The following is a 13,766-nucleotide window of genomic DNA, read 5'->3' as shown; positions in this document are numbered from 1 at the left end:
TCCTGCTCCTTTTCTCATTACTTCTATGTGCACTGACTTACTCTCTACCTAGGGATTTTCAGGCACAGGTACTGGATCAATAGATCTCTCTCTCTTTCTCTCTCTCTGCCCTTGCCACCTATACCCCACCCATCACTGCACACACACCACACACATAAACACACACACACACACACACAGCCTCTTCTCTCCCTTTAGCCTTCAAATCTCAGTTTAAATGTTACCTCCACAGAGAGCCCTTACTTGAGCAATCTAAGAATTCCATTGCTACCTTAGGGTCATCATACTATCCCTGCTCTTCTCAATCCTATCTCTGTTCTTGCTCTATTCTAGAGCACTCTCTTCAACTTGTAATTTCATATGCATTTCATTTCTTTACAAGCCTACTCTCTCCCTCCCCCCACGAGTCTGAAGTTTCCTCATGAAAACAGCAATGATCGGTTTTATTTGTATCCCTGGGGCCTAACTAATATTGACTGAGTAAATGAATAAATGAATGCATGAAATGGCTCCTTTGTCCTTTTGTCAAGAGTTTTACTCCCATGCAGTGGTGCTGCAACTACTACTTTGCCAGCTCAGAAGAGCCAATTATTAGTATTTTCAGGGATTTGGTAAGCTAGTTGTTAAACTATTTAGTAGCTTGAAATTAGCCATGCTGAGAGTATTTCTACCATGGAACTGGTAGATGTTAACTGGTAACTGGCAAATGTTACATGTCAAGACTATTCCCCAATCCCCCTCAAATTGCTGGTTTGTTAGCACACTATGGCTCTTATCCCCTAAATCCAGCTATAAATATTGAGACAGCATGGCAAAAACCTGGCCCAGAGGTTACTTAAAATCTTTCAGTAAAGAATGCTTACATTTTTAAAAATATATTAAATATATGCTATAAAGTGATTTTCCTGTTGGGAATACTCGAGTTTTTTTTAATAAGCTAAATTATAGTCTAAACTATGTATTCTTTTTTTTTTTTTTTTTTTTTTTAAGTCAAGCAAAGCTTTATTTCGTGTCAAGCATCAAGAATCAAATCAACCAGTTGGGGCCGCCCCTTTCAGAGAGGACGACCTAAACTATGTATTCTTGATCTCCTAAAGTTTTTGTTTCTGTTTTTCAGATCCTTATGTGAAGATCCATCTGATGCAGAATGGCAAGAGGCTGAAGAAGAAAAAGACAACAATTAAAAAGAACACACTTAACCCCTACTACAATGAGTCATTCAGCTTTGAAGTACCCTTTGAGCAAATCCAGGTAATGTCAAACATAATTTTGTCTTCCTATTCAGTTTTATTTCTTCAGACCGCATAGATGAAATGCACAAACCTTGTAAATTATCAGTGCACATGCCTTCATTAGATTTGCCATTCTTATTCCCATGCACACTTGATAATCAAGCTACATCAAGAAGGAAATGATGAAATATACAGCACAAGATGTGCTGACTCATCAGCCAAAAACAGCTGGCATTCGGGTGAGCAGAAATAAAGTAGGAAAAAGAAAATCAACACAACGACTCTGCTAACTCAAAAAGTACCATAAATGTTAAAAGGCCAAAAGAAAATGAACTTTCACTATTCATTCCCAGGCCACAATATGGAGTTCTCCTTATCACAGCCTTATAGCAAAAAAAGAGAGAGAGAGAGATAAAAGAAATATTTTAGTTGATGATAAATATGCATCATCTTTACTCTTTCATTATTAAATTGTGGTTAAAAATAGAAATATCAGACTAAGTCATATTTTTAATAGCTTATATTTAACTTCCTGTTTCTGAGTTGGAAAGGAAGGATATTTTTGTAAAGATGAAACCTTAATTTGCTAGATAATGATTGTTATGATAGGGAATATTCTATTAAAGGACTCTGTGGGTAAGATGTTCAGAACAGGATGCTACATGTAGCCACAATAATAGTATATGATCTTATTATTTAGCAATTTTTAAATAATTTTAGGTTCTCTTACCTTCTAGCCACAGTGTTACTATTGGAACTCAAAGTTCACATCCAATAACTATTGGCTATTTCTTGCTAATCTTTAATGGATATTGGCTGTTAGAAAGTCAAATGCCTTAAAGCAACAGTACTTTTACATTTTATTAAATAATTGATATAGGTCTATCTCTTTGGTCCTATAAAAGTTTCCCCACAACGTGAAGGAGAAATGAAGTGTAGGCACTAAAACTACACCATGGAAATTTCTTTTTTTTTTTAAAGATTTTATTTATTTATTTGACAGAGAGAAATCACAAGTAGATGGAGAGACAGGCAGAGAGAGAGAGAGGGAAGCAGGCTCCCCGCTGAGCAGAGAGCCTGATGCAGGACTCGATCCCAGGACCTTGAGATCATGACCTGAGCCAAAGGCAGCGGCTTAACCCACTGAGCCACCCAGGCGCCCTACACCATGGAAATTTCTAAAGGTTCAGACTATAAAACACCAGTAAATATTCTTTAGTTGCATATTTTTACTTTAATCTAGAATCTAATTTAGAATATAGTATCTTATGAGCAAATCACACTTTTATTCCATGAAGAAAGCTAATATAATAGCTGCATTTATTGTATATTTATTATGTGTCTGGCCCCAATTTAAGCACTTTACATACATAATCTCATTAAGTCTTTTACAATAACCTTATGAGAGAGGTTATTATCCCAATTTTATATATAAGGAAACCAAGGCTTAGAATCTCCTCACATATAAAATAGGAACAATAGAATCCATATGATTATGCGTATGAAATCATTTGGAATGGTGAACGCTCAGTAAATAGTTCCCATCACCATTACTATTCACAGTATTAATTTTGTCTTTTTCAAATTAACACTTTATTAGAAAATAGATCTAACAATAAAATTAAAACAATATATGGACCAATGTTGTCTACTAGAACTCTCTTTGACAATGGAAATGTTTTATCATCTGTGTGGTCCAATACAGTAGTCAACAGCAAGTAGGTAATGAGCACTTCAGCCACTAGTGTGATCAAGAAATTTTATTAATTTTAATTTACTTCAATTTAAAAAGCTACATGTTGCCAGGAGTATTTATTGTATTGCATGGGGCAGTTCTTTAAAAATCAATAGCAATCTACCATCACTTCATGGTCTTTATTTAACCTTTCTCGTGTACATTTTCACATGGTAGCAATTTACATATATTTACTTTCAACAGTTGTTATATAAGTAAACGACATTGCAGAGGACACTGATTCCCTGTCCCCAGTCACCTGTTTACTAGCCAGAGCTACTGAGGTCACTGCTTTAGACCAACTGGCAACCCCCAAAGACACCCAATTTTCTTCAATTTATTTTGCGATATTTGTTCAGTGAACTCTTTTGAGTTCTAAGAGCTTACTCCTATGGAAATGAATACCTCTTGAAGTTTTGTTTTTTATTTTTTATTTTATTTAAGTTTATTTATTTATTTGACAGAGAGAGAGAGCACAAGCAGGGGGAGTGGCAGGCAGAGGGAGAGGGAGAAGGTTCCCAGGCAAGCAGGAAACCCAATGTGGGGCTTGATCTCAGGACTCTGGAATCATGACCTGAGCTAAAGACAGACACTTAACCAACTGAGCCATCCAGGCACCCTGAGCTTTGTTTTTTAATACTGTAAAACATTTTAAGACAAGGTATTGTTATGAAAAATCCTACCGTAAATTTTCTTTTTTCTACATCTGTTAAAAAAAAAAAAAGAAGTAAATGTCCTTTTGCAACAATAAATTGTGCAAATGTAAATATATTAAACTGAAGGGGGTGCCTGGTGGCTCAGTTGCTTAAGCCTCTGACTTAGGCTAGGTCATGCATCAGACTCCCTGCCCAGTAGAGAGCCAGCTGGCTTCTCCCTCTGCCCAGCATACCATCTCCCCGACCCCCACACCAGCAGCTCGTGGCCCACACGCACCCTCTTTCTCTCTCAAATAAATAAAATCTTAAAAATAAGTGAAGCACATTAAAAACAAGACATATGCTGGGTTTCTGGGGGCAGCATTTTAGAGGAGCTAGTACTCTGTCAGGACAGAGGAAACCTGAACCCATCGTAGAGTACTTTTAGGCATGGCAATGATGAGCCCATCTCTGACTACATCCCTCCTCTTTCTCTGTTTCTCTTGTCAATTTGTTCTTTTCTTTCTTCTTCCTCTCGTCTCTTTTTTAGTTTTCCCCAGGAGATTTGTTTTCCTAGTTTTCTTAGAGAAACAGTTGAACATTTTATGTACTAAAATAGGGGTCTGGGTTTCCTTTATTCTGAGGTTGTAAGATTATCTGTTTTCTCTATATATATATCCCTATGAAATACATTATGAGCAAAATATGCTGATTTCCAAAAGTACATGTAAATGTTATACCCCCAAAATGTATAAATAAACTATATATGCAGCTACAAAAATTAATCCAAGACCTTCAGAAGGATATAATGTCCTGAGTATGATTAACCAGTACATTCCTGGGTGAAACAATCATAACCCACTCCAGCCTCCAAAAAGCCCATTTCACCTTTGTGCATAATGTCTGTAATTAGCTCCTACTCCCCATTCTCTGCAATATGCTTTCTTCCTGACATATTTGCTTGGGAGAAGCTCTGAGAATTTTCCTGAGAACCAAAGTGATTCTGTTCTCTTTTCCAAAATCATCCGGTGGATAGATGATGCCCTTGATAAAGGAATCAATCCAAGGCTACATAAGGGAAGAAGGTTTGTTTCCTTTATTGCCAATGTGTTACATTTTACATTCTAAATTCCACTTTCAAGAGTGGTTATTTTCTCTGCTGTGACGCTGTCCATGGGTGCCATCTCTCAGTACACTGGGGCAATAATGCAGTCCTCGGAGTACAAAGTCCATGAAAGGACCAGAACTCAGCAGGACCTTCATCTGGCCCTGGCTTCCATCATTCCATTTTCTGTTCCTTTTAACTCTGGCCACCAAATGTTATGCATTCTACTTTATTCTAAGCTCTACCTTTATCCCTGCACTCAGTTTCTAGATTAGAGCCTTCACATATTTTGACTAATCCATTACTTCGGAAGCAGTACTAAAATGTGCTTTCAAAAAGTGTGTCTTTCATATCATAATGGCATGGGTTTGCTTTCGTCAATTCAGGCAGTTCTAAAAAGTAAGTTATTAAATAAACTCTCACAGGGTAATGGAACAACTGAAGTAAATCTTGTGTGGCTAAAAGGTTATTTCCATTTGAGATCAGCGCTGGATACGCAACAGTTACTCAGCAAATGTTTATTGAGAAAATGTATAAATGGGGAAATTATCTTTAGTTATTGCTTTTTAAAGATGTTTCACTCTATTGTCACATTTAATACTCACAATAATCATGGGATTATTGTACCAAATACCAATGCCAAAAATCTTGCTGGTGAGACAGTTGAAACAAATGGACTTAGAGGTGGACACAGTTGACAGAAGGGATGATGGGGGACACAAAGGGTGGGGGACAGAAGGGACCCAAAGACAGAAGGTATGGTGGATTACGGCATAGATTGTGAAAACCAAGCCACTCGTTCCTTGCACAACCCCAGGCCAGGAACTTAACGGCATCTTCTTTGTGTAATGGCAATATTAATAGGATCTATTATGAGAAGTAAATGAATAGTTCACATAAAAGACTTAGAATTGTGCCAAATACCTGACAGAATTTAACATTTATTCAGTATCTTGGAGAAGCTGAAGACAGTGATGGTGGTGACGTAATGTTGAAATAGGAATTGCACTCAGGTTTTCACATACGAGTCATTTTCAGTCTCGGCCTGGTATTTTGAGACTGGGTCTTATTTCCAGTGGTTTCGATCTCCAGACAGCTTTGTAAGAGGACAGGGTGATTAATGTTTTTTGTGTGTCCTCTTGCAGAAAGTGCAAGTGGTGGTAACTGTTTTGGACTATGACAAGATTGGCAAGAACGATGCCATCGGCAAAGTCTTTGTGGGCTACAATAGCACCGGAGCAGAGCTGCGACACTGGTCAGACATGCTGGCCAACCCCAGGCGACCCATTGCCCAGTGGCACACCCTACAGGTAGAGGAGGAAGTTGACGCCATGCTGGCGGTCAAGAAGTAAAGGAAAGAAGCCTTTCTGCATTTGCCCACATAGTGCTCTTTAGCCAGTATCTGTAAATACCTCAGTAATATGGGTCCTTTCATCTATCCAGCCATGCATTCCTAACACAACTCTGTGGTACTTCAAATCCTGTTTTAATTTGCACAAATTTAAACGTAGAGAGCCCCTAAGCCCTTCATTATGCCACTGCCCTCCAAATCTACTCTTCTTTTAAGCAATATGATGTGTAGATAGAGCATGACTGAAATTATTTATTGTATCACACTGTTGTATATACCAGTATGCTGAAGATTTATTTCTAGTTTGTGTATTTGTATGTTGTTAGCGTTTCCTAATCTGTGTATATCTAGATGTTTTTAATAAGATGTTCTATTTTAAATTATGTAAATTGACTGAAATATAGGAGAGCTGATAATATATTATATGGTAAATATAGTATTGTCTGCATTCCAGCAAAAATATCAACTTGTAAGGCACTAGTACAGTCAAACTGACATCTTAAAGGACAACTTAAACCTGAGCTTTCTACCAATCATTTGAGAACCAAGATACACTGACACCACATATTTGGTGGGTGAATCCAATTTTGTAGAATTTCTTCACAGGCAAATTAGCATGATCTGAACAGCATCCAGACTGACCTCCAGGAAGCATAGCCACAAAGCAGAACAGCATCTGTCTGTACACATCTACAAAGCTAAAACCAGGGCTTCACTCCTACATTCAAGGAAGCAACTGAACAGGAGTCAAAGATTTCATATTACTGCATATAGAGTAACAACGCGACGGTGTTCCGTGTGTGTGTATGTGTGGGGGGTGTGGGTGTATGGGTGTGTGGGTGCATTTGTTTGGGGACGGGGTGGGTGGGAAGAAGCTGAGAATTCAGCATTTCTGAAATATTGCCTGACTATTTAAAAAGAAAAAAAAGTAGCTCTCCGTTATCACCTTTATACAAACGTGCATCCTGTGAATTCTGTTCCAGATTTCATACCTATAATAATTCCAAAAGGTTTGCACATTAGACTTTGTAACAAAATATTTTATTATACAAAACCATATTAGAAGGAATGCAGAATATTTTTAACACAGCAATCTGTGCTTATTACACAAAATTACTTTGTGGTAAACAGACAGTATTGTAATCCCATCAAAAGATGAAAAAATAAACAATTAGCCATAGTTCTGAATGCACTTCAATTAAGCCAAAACAGCTAGTGATCTTTTTATATGCTCTTTTTACTTAAATAAGTTTTAATTTGTCCTTTAAAAAAAAAAAAAAAAGGTGAAACAATACCAAGAACAAGTTCTAGCAAACTGGAGCAACCTCTTATGTATACTAGATGCTTGATTTAGGAGGAGTTTTTAATGTTCTCAATGTCATTATGTAGTAAATGGCACTATTATGAAGCTACTAGTCATTCCATAAGAGTCTTCAAGGACTGCTCTGTGTAACACTGTGACTGCCGTGTGTGCTTAGACACGTAGTTTCCTCAGTGGATAGCACTCAATTTATTCCGTAGTGATGTTGTAACAATACTGCCATTCCCTTCTACTGCACTGCCCAAGGTGTGTGTAGCACAAACAGTTCTCATTACAAAGGACCAATTCAGAACTGAAAAGCTATGCATAGGACAAGAAAGATACATAGACTGGGGTGGAACACACAGCATTTTGTCAAGCACTGTGCAATCTTCCATGTTTTTCCCCACTCTGGTAGACGACCGCTTTGTGGAAGGGCAGCCAATTAGCTCACGCTGCATCCACGCACTTCCGTGGCCCATCGCAGCTCCTAGGCCACAGACAGCAGTGACGCGCTGAGGTGAAAGTTTGTCTTCACGAATACCAAAACAAGACGGAGGAAAACCGAGCATTAGCCTCGTGTTCAGACTTTAGGATACCATGCCGCGTTTTCCAAAAACTACAGAGAATTCAAAAAGGGCTGATGGGAGGCTTCACTGCACCGGCCTGGCTGTTTCCTGATAAAACTAGAATTCCTGTCATTCTTCTTTTCTCATCAAAGAAGAGGCAAGCCCTTGGCCTTTCAGCCCAGTCACCACAGGCAAACTCGTCAGGACTGGGCCAGACACAAAGGACAAGGGAGTATAACCTCTCTCTCTTCTGTGGATGGTCCATATTAAAAAAAAAAAAAAAAAAAGAATAGATAATAGAAGATGCACAAGTCATGATGTGAGATTTCATATCAGTTTGAACAGAAGAGTCAAATGAGAATCTTTCCAATTTAAGAGACCAAACTCTACCAAAGAGAGGGAGTCGACTGTCTTTTAAAAATTCTTTCAACATCAGAAACAGACATTTAATTTCACTGTATTCAGCTTTAAGTTGTTCACACTGAAACAACACTTTCAGGCAAGCAGGTTCAAGCTGCCGAACACACATTATTTCTCACATTAAAGTACTACTAATGCATTCTCTTGCAACACTGCCAGACATGGGATTGTCACCATAGAATCAGTTGGGACTACGCCATGTTTCACCAGTCAGTGACTGAACCTGCTTTAAGACCAAGATTCATCCTCAGACACGCCACATGTACCTTTCTGACAAAGCTGTGTAAACTATTAGAAGCTGATGCTCTAGAAAGATCCTAGTTGCCTTTGTGTATATTTACTGCCTGCTTGAGTGTTTCTATGTGTGGGTTTTCTCTGTATCTTGTAGAAATGTTGGGGTGTTCTCTTCTGCCATATGGCTCGTGGCCCGCGAGCCAACTACTTTAGCTGTATTTACCTTCGTTTTTGATGAAGTGGTTTAAATTTTGTTTCACTTTGTGTAGTGACCCCACAATAGTTTTCTGATTGTTGTTAAAAATGACTTAACATATTACATGGATATTCAATAAAAATGTTTTATTTCCTGTTGATGTTGCCGCCTTTCAACTCTTTCTCTTCCTTGTCTCTGCGGCTGAGTCAGAGGCCAGAGGACTTCGGAGGCTGCTGGAAGCAGCAGTGGTGGAACAAAAGCCTGCACTGCTCAGGGCCCCAAGTCCTGCCTGTGAATACAGAGCAGCTGACGCGAGACCTGCGCTCCTCATTCTCCGTGTGTTTGTCTCTTCCAGTTTATCAGTGATTCACCCTGCACACCTTCAGGCTTTCCACTCTGCCCGAAAGGTGTCCTCCAGGGTTCTTATTCTACAGATTGAATCACAAAGCCTCTCCAAAATGGGACTGAAAATAAGACTTGTTTAACTCCATTCTCAGAAGGCAGCGTGCCACATTAAATTCCCCGCCCACTGCCATGACTGGGTAAAACAAGTAAACACGTCTCCTCCACTACATTCGACACTGATTAGTGCCTCCTGTATACCGTGTGCTTACTGGATGCGGAGAGACAACAAATGAGGCTCTTGACCCCAAGGAGCCCATAGGCTCAGACAGACACCTGAACATACTATCACAGTACGTAATGATGGCACCCTGAGTCCCTGAGAACCTTCTCTAGACCGATCACAGTGGATGCCACGGTGTGCCACCCGGATACCCCTTGGGCACCGAGGCACTCAGCCTGCAGCTACTAGAAGCCTTGCTTGATGGCAGCTCACACCTCAGTAGAGGGCAGGATCCCTCTGGCCTCTACTGAGGAACCTGCCTCACTAAGGTCAGGCATCCTCCCTAGCCACATTCCATGGCCCAGGCAGGATCTCTCTGAAGCCATATCTCAGTTTCCAGCCCCAAGGGTGAGTTGAGAAGGCTATTGCAATGCTCTTCACCTTCTCCCTCTCCCCAGCCCATTCTCCTTGCTCCTTTGCAGCAGTTGTTTCCAAGACCATTTCCCCATAAAACCCCTTCATCTCAGAATCAGTATCCTGAGGATCCTAGCCTATAACACGTTGTTCAGGGGAGGAGATATCATGAAAAGTGTTAGAGGCTAAGTACTAAAGGATCTGATAGGAATTATCCAAGTCAGAGAGTGGGCAGGACTGTGGCAAAATTTATCTCATTATCAAGGCTGGCCACACCATACTCCCTTCAGCCAACTTTTATTAGGCAAAGCAAAACAAGGGGAGGGACTGAGCCCAAACTGCTTAGACAGGTGGGGAAAGGCCATTTAATTATGTACACTCTGAGGAAGCAGTTAGCGGGGCTCTAAATGTAAAGTGAGAAAAGGAAAGTTTAGGCCCACTAAGATTAGATGCAAAAACAAAACAAAATAAGACCAAAAAAATAAAAATAAGAAAAGAAAGAAAGAAGCATTAAATATGTAAGTGTTTGATTTTCAAAAGTGAGCATTTTGTTTTTCTTTTTTTGTTTTGTTTTGTTTTTTGTTGTTGTTGTTGTTGTTTTGCATTTTGTTTTTCTTAAAGAGCTCTCAAAATTAGGTACAAAACTATTAAAAGAATATTTCTTGATTACCAAAAAAAAAAGGAAAATCACCCCAAACTTCTGTCAATGTCTGTTTTCCCAAAAGGCTTTCAGGTTTGAGATATATACACTTAGGACATGTATTAGGTGTTTTATGACAACAAAACTATTCCAGGTATTTCAAAGGGGAAATTTAAGAAATTGGCCACATAGAGAGGGCTGAGAAAGCCAAGCACGGACTGTGGATTAACCCAGAGGTGAATCGATGTAGCTGAAGTTGTATGCTAGCCCTGCCCTAACAAAATCTCACAGACCTGGTGACTGAAGCAACAACAATTTCTTTTCTTACAGTTCTGGAAGTCAGAAGTCCTAGATCTAGGTGTCAGCAGGGTTGGTTTCTTCTGAAGCCTCTCTCTCTTGCTTGTAGATGGTCATCTGGTCCCATTGTCTTCACATGGTCTTCCCTTTATGTGTATCTGGGTCCCAACCTCCCCTTTGTATAAGAACAGGAGTCGTATTGAATTGGGGTCCACCCTAATGACCTCTTTTTAACTTAACTACCTCTTGAAGAACCCTATCTCCAAATAAAAGTCATATTCTGAGGTACTGGGGGTTAAGACTTCAACATATGAATTTGGAAGGGTGGGGCACAATCCCCCATAAACACCAGGGTAAGTCTAGGTAAACAAAATAGAGGGGTGCCTGGGTGGCTCAGTTGGATAAGTGTCTGACTTAGCTCAAGGCTTGATCTCAGGGTTCTGAGATCGAGCCCGGAGTCGGTTCCCTGCTCAGCAGAGAGTCTGCTTGTCCCCCTCTGCCCCACCTGTCCCCCTGCTTGTGTTCTCTCTCTCAGAAAAATAAATAAAATCTTTAAAAAAAAAGAAAAGAAAACAAAACAAAATAGAATGGAGAAGATAGTGTTACCATAGCTCAGAACTCTAAAGGAGGGGCTAGAACCTGGGGGAGATACCACAAAAGGTTTTCAGGTGCTGGTGCTGGGACCAACAAAGAGGCCGCACACTGGCGATCTGGGAGTGCCACAAGATCCTGATCCAGCAGCAGCCCCACTATGGCTAGAGGAAAGCCAACAGAAGCTAGAAGCAAGAGGATTTTTTCTCTTCTCTCCCTACCTTCCCGTTCAACTGGGGCTTCTCACTGGGAAAACCTAAGAGTCAGCTGGTGAGGAAGATTAGGGAATAGTCTGCTGGGTCTTAGAGCCCACCCCCAAGTACACGGCAGAGCGCAGAAAGGTGGGAACAAGGGCAGAGGAACAAGCAGGAAACGAACCAACACGTGAAATGTCCTAGTCCCTTCATGCTGCTGTACCAACAGTACCAAAGACAATGGTTTAAGGAACATATGTTTATTTCTCACAGTTCTGGAAGATGGGAAATCCAAGACCAAAGCACCAGCAGATCCATTGGCTGTTGGGAGGCCAGCTCCTTGCCATGTGTCACCACGAGGTTGCCCTCTGGGGTCTCTTTTAATCAGGGCACTAATCCCATTCATGAGATGGGACATGACCTAATCTTATCTCTCAGGGAGCCCACTTCCTAATACAGGGGCAATGGTGGTTAGGATTTCCACCTAAGAAGTTGGGGTGGGGGATGGGGGAGACAGAAGCATTCAGTCCATAACATTAAGAAACCTTTTAGGGGGCGCCTGGGTGGCTCAGTGGGTTAAAGCCTCTGCCTTCGACTCAGGTCATGATCCCAGGGTCCTGGGATCGAGCCCCACGTCGGGCTCTCTGCTCTGCAGGGAACCTGCTTTCTCCCCTCTCTCTCTCTGCCCACCTCTCTGCCTACTTGTGATTTCTCTCTCTCTGTCAAATAAAATAAAAAATCTTTAAAAAAAAAAAAAAAGAAAGAAAAGAAAGAAACCTTTTAGGAGCTGCACTCACTTTCTAAATGGTCTTGTTTCTTCTTTAGAGGATTCAGGGGTTTCTATCTGAACCACACAAGTCATCCCACCCCTGATGAAACAGATGTATCCGAATCACATTTTTATTTGATTTATGTGGAGAGTTTACTATTACAGATTTAAAAATTCCAACCATGATTGCCATTATCCCCAGCCTGCAAAACATCTTTATTTGATGTTTGGCAATTGATTTAAGCTGCACACAAATTTTTACAGTAAAATAGTCAGTCAGTGACTTTGGAATAAGAAGGTAAAAGACCAAGAAAATAAAAATGAGAAATAGCCTGATAGTAAATGTACAAAGAAATTTTCCAAAACATACAGAGTAATAATTATGTAGGGGGAACCATCAAGAAGGAGCAGTAATAGAAACACCATGCAAACCTGATGATGATTTGTGTGATTGAAGTTCCAAGGCTGGCTCCAAGTTACTTGCATTTTTAAAATCTGCATTTCAGACATATTGATTTTTGTACCTTCCCCCACCAATACACATCACTGAAGTTCCCACACTCATCCCTTTTCTTTGACAGTAACCATCCTGCCAGCAAGGCTTTTTCTGCTGTGCAAAATGTCTTTGCTGCTGTCCCGGTGCACAAAGGTTAAAAAGCATTTTGTAGCAAACAAGTCACTTCCTTCTCAGCTGTCCACGTCCCCTCTGTCACCTTCTTATTGCCTCCCAAAGGGAAGTGTAGCAAAGTGTTGACATCTTTTATAGGCAAGATTGGTTTGAGTTGTCTGTGGAAGGAACCCAATTTAAATCAGATTAAAGAAAAGAGAGAGGGAAAGAAGAAATGGGGAGAAGAAGAGAGAAAGAGAGAAACAGAGACAGAGAGAACAACTATTGGATCATCTAACCAGGAAAGTATGGTTCCATTCAGGAACAGCTCGATCAAGGGCCTCCAACAATGGTATCATCCCCATTCATTCTCCCTCTTCCTCTCTCTCTCTGTCTCTGTCTCTTTCTCTCTCTCTCATTCTCTCTCTCCCCCTCCCAAGTCTACTATCCTCTGCATCAACTTCATTTTCAAGCTCCAGCGTCACCATGTGGCAACCCAATGGCCCCGAGCAGCTCCAAGCTTCTGTTCTTCCAGCTTAGCCTGCTTGCAGAGAGTGCTGCTTGCACAATTATATCACCGAAATTCCCAGACCTAACTTACATGTTTGGGTCACATGCCCTCCTTAAAACGATCATGCCATGTTCACTTTATCCAAACCTAGATTTTGTCCCCAGCTGTAGAGCCACATGGCATGACAGTTCCTCCAAGGATAATCATAATGCTACTACCAAGAAACAAAAGTGAATACTGAACAGATGAAAACAATAGGCATCTACTCTTTCCCTCCCCATATGCCCCCACCCTAAAAGGAGGGACACTGAAGGCACAAACTCGGGCCACAGCAAAAGCCTGATCATTCTTCCCTTTGAACAAAAACATTATTGGAGGAACGCTTGGGTGGTTCAGTCAGT

The 13,766-nt window shown here is 40.5% G+C and overlaps 1 protein-coding gene across 2 annotated transcripts in view; it reads left to right on the top strand.

The window, feature by feature from the left end:
* The window catches only part of SYT1 (synaptotagmin 1), a 539,629-nt gene extending 530,694 nt beyond the window's left edge, over positions 1 to 8,935 (top strand). For both annotated transcript variants that reach the window (XM_059402413.1, XM_059402412.1), the window contains exons 9-10: positions 1,118 to 1,251; positions 5,853 to 8,935. In XM_059402413.1, the coding sequence (XP_059258396.1) occupies positions 1,118 to 1,251; positions 5,853 to 6,059 (341 nt within the window). In that variant the 3' untranslated portion in view covers positions 6,060 to 8,935. The remainder of the gene's footprint in view (positions 1 to 1,117; positions 1,252 to 5,852) is intronic.
* Positions 8,936 to 13,766: the final 4,831 nt, after the last annotated feature.

The sequence above is a fragment of the Mustela nigripes genome, chromosome 6 (assembly GCF_022355385.1).
Source record: "Mustela nigripes isolate SB6536 chromosome 6, MUSNIG.SB6536, whole genome shotgun sequence".
Lineage (NCBI taxonomy): Eukaryota > Metazoa > Chordata > Mammalia > Carnivora > Mustelidae > Mustela > Mustela nigripes.
Note: the sequence above shows the minus strand (reverse complement) of the source record. Positions and strands in the feature narration are given on the sequence as shown.